Raw genomic sequence first — 18,564 nt, 5'->3', positions numbered from 1 at the left:
AGCTGAGTAGAGGGGTACTACCCAGATGTGACCAGTTAAAACCATGTTCATTTTTGTGCTCTTTGACCATTGTGAAATGAATGTGACAGTTTAATTTCCATCTCTTCCCCAGCAGACACCCACATCTCAGTCAACTTTCTCTGCTAAGGCAAAGGCCTGAATAGACTTGGAGTCAGAGCTGATCCCAGCTCATTTGCTGGGGGATAGAACTGCCCAAGTACAGGGAAGTGGATCCACACTGCTGATGCGCTAGATTGAAGGCCAAAAGATAACTTTCATCTCCAAGACTCCAAACCAAACTCCTATAAAATTGATGGTGGGATTAATGCATTGAGGGAATTCTGTACCTGCAGTATGCTGAATCTACCTGTCAAATGAGGAGTGATGTGACTTGGCTGTTTTGCTTTACACTCACGACACGCACTGTTGTCAGCACTCTGCTGGGCAAACACATCCTCGTTTTGGGAGCATGCCCCCCCAGTCTCTCCTGTTCACATTCCTGGTCTGCACAGTTAACACTGTAATGCTCTGGACACAACTGCAACTCTCTCCAACTCATGTGACTCAGATCTATGCAGGAAGAACTTTGCAAGACATGAACTAATGCCTTTGTTTCTGCATTTCTCTGGTCCAGTCCCTCCTGCTTTTTGTGTAGGAGGGGTCTAGGAGGTCTCCTGGCATCATGCTTTGAGAGTACGATTCAGATTCCCAACACAATGACTTCATTCATCTCTCTAACCAGTCAAGCCCAAGTGGGTTCCAGCAAGATCATTAGATGTTTTGTCCTGCTAATGTCATAGTCACAATGTCCTCCAGACAAAGGCTGTATTTTTTTTCAGCCCTGGAATTTATGCACGTCAAAAGAGAATAAATTAACTCCAGACTGGGCCTATTTTAACGTACCCCCAGTGCATGGGCTGAGAATAAACTCTGTTTCCTTTTGTTTTCCTATCACAAAACACTGGGCAGTGACACCAGAGAACAAAAATGAGCAGCGCCGACTGTTGAACTGCCAGTTCAAAGACACTCCAAATGTAAGCTATTTTTTCTACTTTTATAATCTCAGCACCACAAAGGAAAAAAAAGTCTAGAAAGGATATAAGAAAGAGACATCATACACAAGACAATTCCATCATTTGATGGTCTCTCCTATTAGGCTGCAAAATGCCTGATGCTAAAACATGATAAGCTGCTAGCCTCTGTCTCTGGAAGCCAGGACTTAGATTTAGCTTAGAACAACAAAGGAATGATACAAAGCTCTTTTAGAGCACCAAATCAGCTTTCTGCAGGAGAAAGTCAAACTTGCAACAGGGCAACCAGCTCTCAGCACAACAGCATCCACTTGTATCAGTGTGACAAAGCAATGCCCACGTGTCTGAATTGGTGGTTTGCCCTGTGGCAAGGGAACAACACAGTATCGCAACACGAACAGCGACTTGTGCGCTAGGGAGTGGTGTCTATAAGCTGGCTGGCTGCACAGCCAGTGCTTCCAGAGTCTTACATTACTGCTCATTAACAGCAAATTGATTTTGGTGCTGCAGAAACATCCTCTCCTGGCTCAACAAGAGGAATGCCTTTACTTTTCTCCTTCCCTCTTGCAAGTTAATATAAAAACCACTGAGCCCAAATGCAGCATCATAAATCTAACAACCGACAAAAGCATCCACCTAAGCCTTCCAATATGCTCTGCTCAGCAGCCTGTCACAGCCCTAAACTAACAACAGCACTAACCCCTGGTTTTGTATCTTTTAGCTGGCCCTACAGGCACGGTGAGGACCACCCAGGTCCTAACTCTCCCACCCACAGCAGCCTTTTGCCAGGCTAGGCTGCTGGAGGAGCCCTGTCAGCCAGCTCCATGTATTTCTCCAGCACGCTTCCAAACACAACTCTGTGAAACAAGGATGCGGTGAACTTGTCTGTAATGTAACAGCTTTTAGATAAGAAAAGCTTGTCTTGTGGGTTTTGACAGCTTCTTTTTCCCTCCGCTCTTAAAGCTTCTGCTAGCAGCTCCCTAAGAAGCAGGGCAGGAGCACACTTGCTTACTTCATAATTATACTCCAGGGTCTTTCTAGGTCTGCCCCTCAGTGACCAGGAGATGTTGCTTCCCGTTGGGAAAAAGGGATGTGTTGATGCCTTGCCTGCATTTTACCGTACTGCTATTTTGACTTGCTGAGTGTTGCCACACAAAGCTGAACTGCCCAGGGTTACAGTGACATTATGCGCTAGAACAAAACCCATGCAAGACGAAGTTAAGTATTGTGTTGGAGTTCAGCACAGAGACGAGACGTGGAAGAGAAAGTGTTTTTCACTGCATGTCTGCGCACACTCACGTTCACACACAGAGATTCTGGACAGAAGCGTCAGGTCTGAGCGGTAGGTGCGAATATCAAAAAGACAGCAGCATAGCAGCCAATAAGCAAAGTTCTAGAAGGGAAAGAAAAGACAAGTCTTTACAAGAGGCATGGGAACTCCACAAGACAAAGAAGGAAGAACTGATTGTTCTGATTCCCCAGCAATGCTGGAACTCTGCACACATGTATCAGGTCACGGATAAGACTCAAACTTATTGACATGGCTGTAAATGAGATCACTTAGAAATCTAAGGAATCTGGAATGTCTCTGATCTCTTGTATGCCTGGAGAAAATGGAATTTAAAACAACTGACCTTCAATAACCTGAACATAGAGCAGTAATTGAAGAAGGAATAAGCCTTTTTCTCTTTTCAGTCTCCTCCCTCTGCTATGAGACCTCACTGTGCTATGTGAGACAAGCAGAGCAAACAAGCCATGTCCCCCAGCCATGCTTTTTAAAGTTATTGTTTGTATAACACAATAGCTACTGAACAAAGGCAGAGACATATCCATAACCCAGCAAAGTTGACAGCTTATGAACTACAGGAGTGGGGTAAACTGGAAGCAGTTATTTTGGTGAGTCACACTTCCCAACCTGCAACTATAAAATCAGGAAGTATTTATGCACCTAGTAAAAGCTCAGACTTTTGTAATCACGGGACTCCAGGACCTGGTGCTTCAAAAACACCAAATACCTTAATAGTTGTCAACACAGAAGTCACTGTAGCTTTTCATTTTAAAATTTCAAATACCATGTGATGGATAATCACTTTGTCCTCTCTGTGTGATGTACTCACAAAAAAAAAAACAACAAAAAGACATCTATAAGCTGTCCTCTGACATGTTCTGTGCAGACTCAGCATGCCTCTCAGCAGGATCCCAGAGGTGTTCTGCTGGTCCCACAATATAGGAAGAGGAAAGCAGCCTGCAGAAGTATTTCCTAATCCCTTGTAAAAGGCAGAGCCAGCTCTTACTTCTTGAATCCCATCCACTTTTCAAGTAAAGAATTAAGCCACAAAAACTGCAGGCAAACTAGAAGTAAAAGCCTCAGGCTCTGAAAGACATCGTACATACTCAGAGGTCTCTAGGCAGTGTCCTTGGAGCAGTTCAAACAGAAAACTGCCCCTTGAGTCTTGCCTGAACAATACCACCGCTTCTCTCCTCCTGGAGACAGCTGCTGGCAGAGGGTCTGCTTCACAGGTAGATGCATGCGCTAATGAAACCACCAAGTTCCTGCCTTATACTGGAGGATGAAAGACTACCAGAGCAGAAAAGGAAACTGCACACACCATCAGTGGTAGCCTGAGCACCAAGTGGCATACACGCTCCATGGGACATGACAACACCAGCTCCCCCTGCAGTGTTTCTGCTGAACTCAGGAAGATCCTTGCCATTGATGTCAGCAGAGCGAAGATAAGCTGCCTGGAACAGTGCCTTACAAAGCAACAAGCACCACTGAAGTCCAGATTGTAGTGGTGGGCAGGAAAGAAAACAAACTAAGAAGTCACTGGAGAACCAAATGTCAAAACCCACCAGGTGTGTGGGTTGAAACAGCAGTCTGTGAGATTGACACTCCGCTTGCCTAAGTAAGCTCAGCTCATTAGTCCTTTGCACACCTTCTCTAGCGTCTCCTGGTCTGTCTCAGCTTCTTTTTTCTTTTGGAAAAGGAAGCGACATCCCCTTTACGTTAGGGGCACAGAGGGATGGTCTAGTCCTAGAGAAAGGACATGTTCTTCATGAAATCTGTATGTGTCACATTCCTTATTTCTCCCATAAATCCCATTGTCTGTGCAGGGGATTTAATGGTCTCTGTAGAGCCATCACACAATTATTGCAAAAACAGCAGCCTGTGCTACCAAGCTATTTCCAAATACTTTTGGAGAATGGCAGCGGCTCCATCCTGACTCTCTAGGGAGCTGAGCCAGCGTCTAAGAGGCCATAATGGCTTATGATGCAGTAACATCAAGGTAACAGCTACACAAATGAGCTCAGCTCTCTTCTGGTAGCCACTTTTTAAAAACCCACTGACCAGTAACCAGGAATAACATCTGGGCCCATCTCGAAGAGGCAAAGGAGGGAGATAGTGAGCAATACAGTTCTACCCAGACATCTCCCATTCACCACCTGCCCCTGCTGGCCTAGGACTGCAAGACTGAGCTTTTCAGCAGAACAATTATCTAAGTCTCTACGTTTGTTTATTTTTAAAGGCTTCCTGCGACAACTTTCTCAACAGCAGTTCTTCTGCTTTCAAAAAGGACGCCAGGACTGGAGAGCCCTTAACTCCCCCTTGGAAGAGTCCCAACAATTCCAACACCTCACTGCAGGTAGGAACATGCTCACGAATCGGCAAAAAGCAAGAATGTGCTGCCTCGGCAGAAAGGAAGAAGCCCTCTGTCTGTACAAGAAACCAGTCGCCATCTTGGCCACTGCACAATCAGGACCCCTCACAGATCTGCCCTAACTTTCTCACAAGACGGTTCAGATATTAGCTCAGCTTTATAAACCCTTCTCTGCTTTGTGTACTTCACCTTGGCTCTAGGCCCACAGAATAGTTTGTAGAGCCATTCCAAACACAGTGCTGTTCCTCCCTGCGAGACATTAACACTTGAGGGTGTGGTTCGTCTCTAGAATGGATCATCTCTGCAATATGGAGCGGCACAGATTTCCTCCCTTCTCCCCTTCCCGTCTCCGCTCATTATGTTATAACCTGATTTGGGTGGGGATAGCCCTCAAACAGCAGGGCTGCCTGGCGTACGGACAGTTATCTCTCCAAAATACACCTGAAAAAAGTCTGTCGGAGATCACGCGTCCTCCGGTGGGATACTGTTGCTTCTGCACAGCTCCTCCACTGCTCTACAGCAACCCAACCTGCTATTCCTGCCCTGGGTGCTCCCCGAGCTCTGCCAACATGCTAAACCACAGCGGGACTGGTTGGTGCTTCTGAAATACATTATGTGGCCTCTCCTCCTTCTCCAGGCTTAACCCACCCCCCCACACTAGTTTTCTGAGGCACTTTAACCCTTCCGTCCCTATGACTGATCCCATATGTCGCCAATTCCTAAACCTTGCCTTGAGGCATTGCAAAACTGGGGATGATGTGATGACGCGGAAACTACGTTAATTAAGGACCAAACTGAGAACTCTTCAGCTTACTCCATCTACATACTGAGGAATGCTGAGAGGCTCAGGTGGCTAGCCACAGCCTTTCATTAACAGGGCTGTGAAGAACACAGAAGCCAGTCCCAAAAAGCTTGTGCTCCTCACTTCCTACTGTCAGCACCCTGATGAAGTCTCTCCATACTATTCTTAGAGCTGTAATTGGTCCTTTGCTCATAGGTGCCTTCCTTAGAGCCCAAAGTGCTGCAAGTGTGCATTTGCTGGGGTTTTGCAATTAATCCTCAAATCTCCTCCTGCCATCCAAGCCTTACTGGGGTTTCTCTGTTTAGCTTGGGGCCAGGCTCTCAGGACCCTGAATCTGCCTTCAGCTCTTACAGAAAACTCTGTGATTAAGGAAAAGGTACAAGCCATTCTATTATTGTAAGCTCATCAGACTTGTCCTCATCCCTTTCTTGCACCTTACCCAAAAGTGAATTCCTATGTCTCTGTTTTTATGCTGACAGGAAAAAAAACCACACAAAAACCCCACAGAACAAAAAGCCACTTTAATTTTTTCCTCTGTCCTCAACACTCACACACCCCCCCCCCCCAGCTGTTTCTGCCTCTTCAAAAGTGTAAAATAACTTTGGATCACGTAAATCTAACTACGCAAGCTTTACTGTAGTCACATTCAAGCTTATTGTTTTTGAATTTGCTGATCGAGATAACTGATAGGAAAAAATAGATTGCACAAACATGCTGAATAGAGTACTGCTTAAACAACCTCAAACATTTCTCCATTCTCTCCCTTTTCCTCTCCAAAAAGCATGAGAAATCCTCCCGTCACAGACGAAAACACAGCTAACTTAGGAATCTGAGCAAAATCTTACAAAGATAACAGTTCAAAATCTTCTAGCTAACCTCCAGCCCCGTCCTCTGCAGTTGCAATAAAAACAAGTAACATCATGCCGATCAGCTAGGAGCTTACTTTGCTGAAGCAAAATCTGCCACAGAAGGAGTTTTGCTAGTTGCTCCATTTCTTCAGCTTCTCCGTGTTTTCGTCTCTCTTGAAAAACAAGTTGAAGACTTTTTTTTTAACTTTTTTTTTTTTTTTTTTGTAACTGGAAAACACTATGACCTCATCAATTTACATCCAGAAAGCTGTGGACAGCAGCTCATATTCTGCAGAATTACTCCACCTACAACTTCCAATTCCCCACCTCCCCACTCTGCTCTCCCCCTACACTCACACTCCACCTCCTTCCTTTCCCTAACGCTTTCTGCACAATTACTATGAACACCCACTCTTCTCTTTCCCCTCCCTCTGGGACCTTCTGATCTGCCCCTGACTTTGATGTAAAAGTTTCATCTGGTAAAGTTGGTCCCATACAGCTCCGGGCTCGCGAAACAATCTTTCTCCCTCCCCCTAGGGATGGAACTAATTTTCCTTGTGCTTTACTTGATCCAGCTGTTCCTTCCTTTGTTTGACACTCATCCAGCTGTCTGCTCGAGACTGGATTTATTCTGTTGCCTTCAGTGGTTTTTTGATCTTTGTCTCCTCATATGGTTTTACTTCAAGGTCAAGTCTCCAAAGACAACCTAGAAAACAATATTTACTCTGTCCTGCAATTTGTAAGCAAGGGCTTAATAGCAGCTATCTTAGCAAAAGGATAATAATGACAAAGACTGAATGTGTGGGAGCTTAGGGCAGTGCAGGCGAAAGAGCCTAGAATGCAACTAAAAGCCCCAGAATACTGCAATGTGGGGAACAGGTTTCCCTATCACAGAGGCCAGAACACAGAAAACTGGGTCAGATTTAAAACTTCTGCTTCCAGGCCTTCATACAAGAACTGAACTATGCTAGCAGTTGCTTGACTGGCACCAAGACAAACAGCCAACACATTGCAGTAACCTTAACCACAGACGACCTGATGCGCTGCTCCTCTTCTCCTTCGCATACTCAAGAGATAATACCAGCCCTGACAGCAGTGCCAAGAGACAGCAGCAACGTCAAGCAACGACTGAATTTTCAGCAGTCTTTGCTCAAGGGAAAGACTGTTAAATTACATTAACCAGTTCCTAAAGCCTGTACTGATGTATTTAAGTGTGTTTATATAACCCACTTCACTGTGCCCCACAATGATTAGGATAACGCAGTTACTGAAAACAATCAATGACAAACAGCAGAGAAAGAAGCAGTAAATTCTTAAACTCCAAACACTGCTTTACAAAAGAAAATCTACATACACCCTTTATGTGTATACACTCACAGACCAATTAAAGTTCAGATCACCTTAGTTTGCATCTGCAGACCAGAGAGAGTAATTTTTTCAGTTTAGGGGATTACTTCTTTAGATGCTGCGGGATGTTCAGAGGGGACAGACTCCTTAAAATGGCAGGGCTAACCAAGCACAGAATGAAATCATGCCCTCATGCCGCCATTTAAAGAGTTGAAAAATTATCAGCCTAACCTGAAGAGGGCAGCAACCTTCACAGGTAGGGGGAACAGCTTAATCAGGCTGCTGGCTGAACCATTTAGAACAGGCCCTAAACTGGTTTAAGTTGGTCTCCTCTGCTGACTCTGTAAGTGTTAAGACATTTCTCTTCCACATCAGTCCAAGTCTGAGCTCTGAAAAAAAGCAAGTAATTCTCAGTGGAAAAATTTATTTTCTTTTCAAGCAGAACAAGATGGTAAAAGACACTGAGTCACTGTATTCAACACCCTGTTCCATAAAGAGCATTCGGATATGGGTACGAAAGGTGTAAATGTTGCTTTAGACTTGGAATATGGCTCCATCTGAATCTGGCCTTCTGTAGGCCTAACAACCTAATCCATGTAGGGGACTGAATAAGAAAGGAGTCTTTTAATGCAAGACTTGCAGGAAAATTACAGGAGTATAAAGTCAGGAAATAGTGTAGCTGCTGCTAGTATATGTTAAAAAATAAAATATGGTAAAGCTTTCTGTTTGCTTGCATTCTGTTGTTAGATTATTGTTGTTTATGGTTAACAGTGTTTAGTGGATTTAACAATACAATCAGTCATCAAGTGGAAAATGTTGGGGAAAGGGAATTAAAACTTACAGTTCTTAAACGTCCACCTGTAGAACATAGCTAAATATATGTGGGACTCTCACAGGAAAGCTTAAAAGTACAAGCTGGTAGCCTTCCCATGGCAGTCCATGGAGATAAACTTAATCGCCCCACTTGAATTTTTCCTTCTGACATTTTTCTGTACTATCTAGTATACCAGAAGATAGATTTCCTCTACCCCAGAGGGGCCTGTGTTTTGCGAATGAGAAAAGCATTATAACAAAAAGATAAACAAACATCTAAATAATTACACTCTGCAACAAGGGAAACTTTGGAAACACCCAGACTAAATCAGATCAGAACTTCATCTAGTCCAGGATCCTGTCTCCAGCAGCAGACAGAACCAGACACTTCCAAAGAAATTCCAAGAAACTGGAGCTATTATTATTGAATAATTTGACCATTAAAAAAAGCCTACTCTTAACTCCAGCGGGTCTTCACACTGTCCAAAACAGATCCAGATAACTGCTGGTTTGTTCCTAGCGAAAAGTCTAAAAATAATCTTCAGATAAGAACCCCGCAAAATTTCACTGGAAATGTCAACTCTGTCATTTATGTTAAGTGGAGAAGTTTGTGGGTAATTAGATACACATTCACTCACAGTCCAAGTTCCCACACTCATCAGCTGAGCTGTGTCAACAGCCTGTATGTTCACATGTCCACTCCAACTGTAACCCTAATGCAAAAACATAGGCTTGTCTTTGCAAGCCTCAGACAGCTGCATTAGTCCAATTCCATAACCACCTGCATGCGGCAAAGGCTCCTACTGCGCCCAAACTGAAAACCTGCTGCCGGGTTCTCAGGCATTACAACAAAGACAATACTGATCTATAGCAGCCGAGGTGCTGGCCTGTTGCTGAGCCAGAAGTCTAGTGGAAGAAGGAGCCTCTCCTGTTGCCTCTGTCAGGTCAGGGAGCCAGATGAAAGGTTCAAATCTGACAGCCTTTTGTTCAGCTGCGTCATCAGAGCAGAGTCTGGAAAATGTTTGGCTGGGAGGCAAGAAGCCGTTCCCATTGCGCAGACAGCAAATACGGCACCCTCCCCTTCCCTTGGTTTCTCTCAACCACAGGCAGAACCTTCCAGGCTGCAATTCCAGGTTGCTTTTCCACCTTTCTGCCTCCTAGCTTTGGCACTGCAGAGGTTACTGGCTGTTTCTTGCATGACTTCTGGGATGGATGTAGATTGCTGTGGTTGCTGCTGTCATGAATTGGCTATTTCCTGACTGAAAGAAGCCAAGTTCAGGCCAAACCCACTGAAGTCTCCTAAAGAAAATCACCCACTGGAAGGAGAGAGCAACAGCTTCTCTGGGGCTCATAATGAGAGAAGGAAAGGGACACAGGAGGCTATTTCACAGATCTTTGCCTTTTCCCCAGTCTTTAATTCTGCACAGTCCCTAGTCAGCCCTGTCTTCCTAGAGCTTTGCTAGTCCAAAAAGATCCTGTAAGGGCAGCTGTGTCAACACTTTGCCCCGTCAGGAGCTGAATTTTTAACTAGATTCTCCACAGAGGCTTACCTGACCAGTGTTCCCTAGCCTTTCTCCTTCCCCACTCCCAGAGGTATTTTGGGTATTGATTCTCAAAACAAGAAGCTACCCGTAGCTGCCCACTGCAGCACATACAGCTGTCTACCCTGACAACAAATCCTGTCCAAAGAAAACAACTGCATCCATGCAAGGGAAAGGAACCTTCCAGCACCAACACGAGTGGTTTTGCTTCCTGGAGCTCTGCGCCTGCCATCCTCATCACAGATCAGGTTAGCAGGGAGAAGAAAGGCTCCCGTGTTTCCAGAGTCACACCTATTTCAGATAGGAATAATATGGTGATTTGAAATAGAGACGAAATATCTATTTCAGATATGAAGTGCTGGCAACTCAGGTGGAAAAAAGCTCTGCCCAAAGACAGTGCAGGGGTCACAAGATTAATTGGCTTGTGGGAAACAATAATGGGCAAGCCATGCCTGCCAGGAAGTTTCCTCTTCCCGATCTCTTCCATTTTAACAGTTTTGTTTTCCATGGCTGCAGGCTGCACTGAAAGACCTCCCAATAAATCTGAATTGAAGACCACCAGTCTAGAAACTGAGCAAGTATCAGATTGGGAAGAAAGTCTGATGCCAAGAGGTACCCTCTGTCATTTTATTGCAATTTTGAGAACCATTAACCCTGGGAAGCAGGAGTGGAAGTGGCCACTTCCGCCCCATTTTCACAGCTATAAATATATGTAATGCATTAAAAAGGAATGACAGGATTAATGCTCTGTTGACACAAAGACACATAGTACAGTACAAGGCCTTAAGTACTGGATTTGTCAACACTCCATGCTTATTACCAACAACTTCTTTAGATCTTCTTTAAATACAGGACCCATAGTACTTTGCCTTGATCAAAGGAAAGGAGAAAATATCTACCAATGAGCAGAAGCAAGGATAATTCCTAGAACTTAAAAGTAGTAGGGAATGCTACAGCTTGGGAATAAAGAGTGCTAATTGACAGGTACAGTGGCAAAGGTAGCAAGGATCCTGCAAAGCCAAAAACAGAGCAGAAACAGAACTTTGCATGGGAACAGCAAAAGAGAGAAAGGCAGGGGTACTGCAGTTCAGGATTAACGTACACTGACACCATTTATCTTCTAGTGGGAATTGCTCAAAACACCTTTGTCATGCCAGTAGTGTGATCAACCTGTAACAAGCAGAAGGATAAATACGCACTCATACCGACTCCCCCTTTCTAAGAAAGGTCTGGTGTGGGTAGGGGAAGCCTTAGCGCTGCCTGCTGATGGAAAAGAGCAATGTAACACAGAACCATGTGAATTACCAGAGGGTATGCGTTTCCCAGGAGGCTTCATTTGGTTGCAAAGCTTTTCTCATTAAAATAAATCTTACAGCTGCAATGAGTCCCATAAGCAAGCCTGAAATAATCCAACTTGCAGCAAGAGCTGTGAACTGAAACGACAAAACTGAAACCCAACCACAATAACAGGGCTGTCAAGTGAAGCCTGTCATTATTCCAGTGATGTAACAAGCCAGGTACCTCTTACAGACCCAGCATTACAATGTTTATTCCCTAGCCATAAACGCTAAAGCCCCTGATTTGCCTTCTCTGAAGAGCATATTCAGAATGACAAGTTGAGGGTCTGGCCAGATGTTTTTCTGCTTTGCTTTATTTCCTTCAAGTCCACTGTGATCACCAGCCTGTGTTGCAGTCACCAAACCAGCAGCTGAGGCAAACAGACATGCCTAGTGTATGAGAATGGCAGATCCCTGACACCCTTTATACTAGGTATGTATAAAACAATATCATGGCAACAGTTAATAATACCCCTGGGACGACCCATTTCCAGCAAAGAGATAGGTGAAGTCCACAAAACCACCCCATAGTGGTAGTCAGTGCAATGCTATGCCCAAGCACTCCTGAAGCAAAATGAGAGGGTTGCCCAGGAACAGTAAGTATTATTTAGGGGCCGTCCTTTGAATTCAATTCCTCAAGTTTTTCCTGCCTTGGATCTCCAGCTGGAAAGTTCTACATCCCTATGTGCTAAAGGCATCGGAGCATAAATTAATTAATGTGAGCGTACAGGTATGCAAGGTATTTAGTTAGAGGGAATCTAAGAAGTTTTTGATCTTCGGCTTAACGCACTGAGCTTTGCAGCTTGCCTGGCAGAGACTTAGATATGTGCAAATGAAGAGTTAAACTGTAGCACTGAAGCAGACTGCTCTCTTACTGAATCGATTAATATGTGTGCATGTGTGTGATTATATGTTCTTCCAGCACTGCTGTCCTCGTAACAGATCAGAGAGTTGTGTCTGCATCTTTTGCCGTAAGGCATCTCTAGAGCTCAGTGGTTCCTGTCGTCTAGCATCTTCGGATGGCACGATATTTAAACACCCCATTTTGCTGGAAAGCAGTCAGCTTCAGATTCCTGGGATTCATCTCAAAACCATTAATAGAAACCAGTTACAAAAACAGAGAAATTGCCCAGGAAACCAACACAGACTTTTTTTTTTTTCCAGACTGAAGCCTGAAGATTATTATTCCAAGATAAAAATGCATTTTGGTGATTTTGCCACAACACTAAATCCAAAAAGCTGGGTTCAGTGTGGGGAGAAAAGCCAAATGGATTTATGTGCCCAAAAAATCATCAGCGGCAGATACTTAGCAGGTATAAATCAGAAAGCTTATACTAACTAAAACAGACCTATGTCAGTTTACACCTGCTAAGAATCTTCCTCATAAAACCTTGTGTTCCACAAATACCCATCAGTTCATTAATCCTACCACTAAAGAGCTTTAGGTAATGGTGAAATTAGCTTACCCTTTCCATTAAAAGAAAAGAGAATGCAGAACCACCTTGTCTTTTCTGTAGATCCCACATAGTTGTCCTTCATCAGATGGTTTTTCTGGTGCTAAATAGATTTGCCTATTCATACAATGTATCATACCATTCATAACCTGTGAAAATCACTGTCAAAATCCTGTAAGTAATAAATATTTCTGATAGTAAAAATAGTTCTTTTGAATCAGCATCAAACTCCACATTGTTCCAAATAAGCACCCGAATCAGATGCAGTTAGGCTGTGTTAAGTTGGTTAAATCCCAATAGATAATAAATGTTCTCACTGAGATGGTTGTTTTGGTTTTTTGGTTGGTTTGTTTTTTGGGTTTTTTTTTTTTTTTCCAATGGTATTTAAGCACAACCTCCTCAATTTCAGCAGCAAAGACCTTGTCTAAGGTACCTGATCAAGGGAACACTTTAGTACTAACCTCTATTTCCTCTATTACTTCCTTTTGAACTCATTTTTAGTTCACAAATCTTAATCAGGGTTGAAATCTACAGTTCCCCGCACTATAGCAGTGCCTCCTATTACAGCTAAAGGAGTAGTTTCATTAGATGACAATAATAATGGGCTGTGATCTTATATCTAGACTAGCCACAGAAACAGAATTCCACGTGTGTAGCCAGCATTTTCTCAGATATCAAGTATCAAAATTATCATTATATTTCATGATATCCATAGGCACCAACCATTATCAGGATCCCTCTGTGATAGAGAAGGTACATACAGAATCGAAGCCCTCACCCTAAAAAAGTACTGACCAATGAGAAATGGGAAAACAACAAGCAGCAAGCAAATCAGGAATGCAAATAGAGACACAAAGAAGCACCTCACTGACATCCACAAGTTTTCTCTTAAGTTTAAGATACTAAGTTTAATATCTTTGGGATAAACCAAAGCATGTAAAAAGGGGAATCTGGAAAATCAGTTCCCTATGAAAATAATTTCTCTTCAGTTAAAAAAAAAAAAAAAATTTCATTGTAAGTAGCTTGCCATGATTGTTTCAGTTAAAATGTCTTTAAAAATAGACAACCTAAAAACACATTATATGGGTTTTTTTCTGGTCCCTCATCCATGTTTGCAAGGGTCTTTTTATTGGTGGTATCACACTTGCGTTTATTTCTTCCATATAAGCAGGTTTTATATAGAGCACAGGCAGCTTCTCGTAGGAAAAGTTTGTAGTCTAAACAGACAGGAGCAGGAGGGAGACATACAACACAAAAGGAAATGACTCACCCAAATTCACATAGCAGATCAGTGGCAGAATTAGGAATACAGCCCAGCCTAGCTGCATGTCAGCCCAGTAGTACCTCACTCGCTAGACTATGCTGCCTCTGTCCTCCCGGGGAGCCTAGAAAGCCCTGGCACTTTATGAAGCCTCGCTGTGCACATAAGACTTGCAAGGAAGCAGACTGAAGGGCAGAGTTAAACAAAAATCTTTTTCCTCTCTTTCAGCTCTGGAAAGCTTCAATGATACATGGAACTCAGACATAATTTGGACAGAACCCTGGTTTTTAACCTTACAGTGGCCTGTTGCATCCCTCTTGCCTCTCAGACTTTTTCCAGTATTCTGATTCCCTAGGGCAAACAAGAGTCATTACCACCTGCTGCTTCTTTTCAGAAGACCACAGCGAAATTACAATTTTAAATTTTATTTTTTTTCAAATATTAAGTACTTATCTCCTAGTCTATTCTGAGAGGCAGTAGTGTCTTCCGACACACAGAATTTAAAAAAAGAAAGAAACAAAAAAAACCACCAAGTATGAGCTCAAAATCACTACACGAACCATGAAGTTCCTGAGGGGATGGAAAAATATGCACATCTGAATTGGAATTACCATCAACCATAACTTCAGGAGTTGTCTCTGTTCATGTATATGCATCTGTTAATCTTCCTCTAAGGTTCGCAGTAGCAGCCAGCAACTGTGTTTTGCTAGGAAGCAGGGGGATTTTTTTTCAGGGCTCCTAACAAGCTACCACTTGCAACTGAGTGCCCCCAAAACTTCTAGACCTATACAGACAAATGATCCCCCTAAATTAACTTCTGAATATCAAGTGCCTGAGACAGAAGGGTATCCAACCTATGACACGGGACTGACTCACTCCCATGGGAGCTGCGGTTCTATGGCGTCTTCGCTTTTTCAAATCCACACTGAAACCACTAGGCTCCCCTCTAGGGGGTAGATACCTAGTACTGGTCCAATTTGGCAGATGGTAGACAGCACGGAGATTCAGGAGGAAATGATTGAGGGATCAAATCACCACTTTGAACTTTTACTCAGCCAGTGTGTTTGTCTTAAGAAATGCAAGAGAAGGCAGCAGCTCAGAACTGTGACATTCCACCTGGCTGTTACTCGGCCACTTTCTAAATTCCAGAAAAAAGGCACCAGACAGGCAGACTTGGGTCCCATCTTTCAGTTTAGCAACACTCCTCTATAGAGAAGAGGCCTGCACTTTGCACACTTCTTCATTCCAGGCAGTTTACGTGGAAGTTGTTAATGCTAGATAAGGCAGCTAGGTTCTGAGGAAGAGATGTGACCAAGGGCCACTGAAGAACAGCGTCCAGAAATCCTGCATCCCTGTCCAGTACTCCTACTCACTCACACGCCTAGCAGTACCGTAGTCCTGGCTGACCGCGAACACAGCACAATGCCCCAGGCAGAATGGCAACCTAGCAGAGTCTCTGGCTGTACTACCAAAACTTTACGATGGGACGCTCATCAACACAAGGCTGGCAGTGTCACAGAAGTTACAGTGCTTTCGGGCCCCGCTGCAAGATACATCACCAAGAAGCCCTGTGCTTCTGCTCTCCTTTATCAGAAACAAGAAGGACATCCAGGTCTGAACCTAAAAGCACTCTGAAGGAGGAAGATTCACATACACTTAAACAGGCTTTGATGCCATAATTGTTATTCCCTAACTCCCTATTTCTGTTTGTGTTTTTCATAAGTAACCTGCTAAGCTTCCATGCAAAACAAAATTAAAACAAAATTCAACAACATTAAGAGCAGTGATCACCCACTAACAGCACTGATTCAGTGCTAGTGGAGAGGACTAAACAGAATGCCTTTCCCAGAGCAGTTCTCCAGCAATCTCATACACAGGCAGCAGTAGGCCAAGTTTCTCTAACAGGGGAAAAGCTTAAACCACAAGCACACTGCACTGTTTATTTCTGTGAAGAAGCAAAAAGTTCTCAGAGTACTCAGGGAGCGGACACATTTAGCTGAGAGATGACATTTTGTGTCCCCTTTCTGACCATCAGCATTGTGCCTCAAACCACATCTTTCAGTCTCTCTGCACATGGGAACAGTGTTCTGGTACTAGGAGCTTTTGAAGGAAAACACCATTCCTTACACTAATTGCAGCCCATCTGTTGTACCCGCCCAAAATAATTAAGCAGTGGGATTCCAGGCACAGCATCTTATTTTGAGATCCGAAATGACTGGGAAAGAGTGGAAAAATTAATAGGTTGGCTCTGAAAAGGGTGCTCAAAGGTTGCCTCCCAGAGAGTTTTATTATTTACCTCAGGTTTGCAGGCCATTTCATTTAAAATAAAAATACTTTGGCTGAAAGGAGGTTGCTTTCCATAATGCAACATAATCCTGCTGCCAGATTTAGACACACAAGCATGGACCCTGGCCAACTTTTAAGGGTAGTCTATGTGAATTGTGCATTTGCTCTAGATCAGTCCAAGAGGACTCTGGAAACCATAACTTCAGCTGAAGAAAACGGGGTGCTGCTTGCTTTGCCTCCTTTAGAAATCAAGTGTTCTATTTTTGCATATAAACCTATTTGCTTGAACCAGCATTGCTCCTTCTGTCCAGAGATCTGAGTATTATGCTACAATACTAAATTTGGTACTTGAATACGAGAGTAGAGGGGTGAGTGTCTCAGTTATGGTGCAGAACAGTAAGCAAAAGCATCCCTCCAAAGCACACTAAGCCAGTATTAGCCGTTACTACTTTCTAGTGAAACTGAAGGAACATTTCCATAGTGCCTTCCCCCAAAATGCCAAAGCCTTTTCAAAATTATCACGTTCACCCATGACAACAATGTCACCATTCTGGAGCGGAACACAGCAGGTGCTTCACAAAACAAAATCCACTATATAATAGCTTAGGACAGAGGAAAGAAAGGATATAAACTTGGAGACCCCACCCCACCCACACCTTCCAACCTAAACTGGTATTGTGAAATCAGCAATTAATCCCAAAGACTCAAGCACCTAATTTTACCCTTTAGTAGAAGTCACAACTTCCATAATTGCATGAGTTTCCTTCTTCATGATAGAGCTGATACTTTCAGGGGAAAACTGCACTTGTGGGTTTTTTTCTTTTTTTTTTTTTTTTTTTTTTTTTAAGGAAATTGCTAGAGGTCTCTTGAAGACCAAAGGCAAAAGACAACACCCCTTCAGTGCAGCTTACAGGACCCTGAGATACACTGACACTGAGCCATATTAAGGGAAAGAAATGATCACTCAGTAGGATCCAGCCAAAGTTATGAGCATGTCTAAGCTGATTTTGACCCACTCCAGGCTGAAATACACAGCAAACAAACTGGCTTTCCCCTTGCTGCCTTTAGGCTTTTTGCAACAGCCCTTTAGAAGGGAAGAGGACAACTTCCCCTTGGCTCAGCAGAGCAGATCTCATTCCTCTCTCAAAGCATATACCTGAAACTTGAGTGCTAACGTTAATCCCCAGGCAGGCTACACAACAGAAAACTTTGCATGGAGCTGATTCATACCAATGCCCAGTTTATGGCATACATGCTTTGTACTGCTCTCTCCCAGTCCAGCTCCTCATAGATGTACACGACAGCACAAGCTTGTAGCGCTCTGCAGAGCCATAGGACCTGTCAACCCCCTCAACAGCCTGCGTACGCTCGGGTAACAGAAACCATGTCGAGAAGGGGGAAAAATAAACCACAAACCAAAACACAAAAACCCCAACCCCAAAAGACAGTAAAGCTCATTTACAGTTCCCACTCCAAGTTGTGGAGCAGCCCCATGACACCATATGCAGTAATGCATATTCCTCCATCAGTACAATGTGGAAATGTTTAAGTTACTTTAACCTAGCACCCCTACTCCAGAAGTAGCTGTGCCTACACTGAAGGCTACGTATGTGTATTTTTATTTGCTCTCCTTTCCGCTCCCCAGCTCCACTTCATAATTAGAAACCTCACTCAAGGAGAAGGTGTTGCACCCAAGGCACACATATCAAGATTGTTATTTTCCGCTCACTTTCTTTCCACAGTCCCAGGTTTTTGCACAAATTACTTGTGAGAGAAAGCCTTTCTTGTCTTTCCAAAGGCTACAGCCCTCTTCCCTTCCCCAAGGGATGGATGATGTTATCAGAAAGTAGCACACATTTAGTTCTGTCCTACCTTCCGATGGGCCTACAGCAGAAGTTCTCATGATGGCAGGATGCCAATAATAATACAGGCCATTCTCCCACATCACAAAGACAGTAAAATTAGGCACTGAGAGTTCTCTGGAGGATACCCATTCAGACCTAGGGAAAGCAACCGAAAAGATCATATGCAGCAGCATCTTCTGGACAGTAACTGAAACAATATGAATGGTCAGGGAAGCCAAATCAAGGTCTGCTAAGCCTGGGTGACCAGTCACAGATTCTGCCTTCAGGATGTACCTGCTGATTCTGCCGCTGAACAGACTCCAGCTGGCTGTTCCATAATG

At 43.6% G+C, this 18,564-nt stretch overlaps 1 protein-coding gene across 2 annotated transcripts in view; it reads right to left on the bottom strand.

Annotated features, from left to right (window-relative positions):
* Positions 1-18,353, bottom strand: part of MXRA8 (matrix remodeling associated 8) — a 38,803-nt gene extending 20,450 nt beyond the window's left edge. The window contains exon 1 of one of the 2 annotated variants that reach the window (XM_075027236.1): positions 18,252-18,353. In XM_075027236.1, coding sequence (XP_074883337.1) covers positions 18,252-18,324 — 73 coding nt within the window. In that variant the 5' untranslated portion in view covers positions 18,325-18,353. Of the gene's footprint in view, positions 1-6,435; positions 6,727-18,251 lie in introns of those variants that run through there. The other variant, XM_075027237.1, reaches the window with a different exon arrangement.
* Between the last annotated feature and the right edge of the window lie 211 nt (positions 18,354-18,564).

This window comes from Buteo buteo, chromosome 5, assembly GCF_964188355.1.
Source record: "Buteo buteo chromosome 5, bButBut1.hap1.1, whole genome shotgun sequence".
In the NCBI taxonomy this organism is placed as follows: domain Eukaryota; kingdom Metazoa; phylum Chordata; class Aves; order Accipitriformes; family Accipitridae; genus Buteo; species Buteo buteo.
This window is presented reverse-complemented; position numbering and strand designations above follow the sequence as displayed.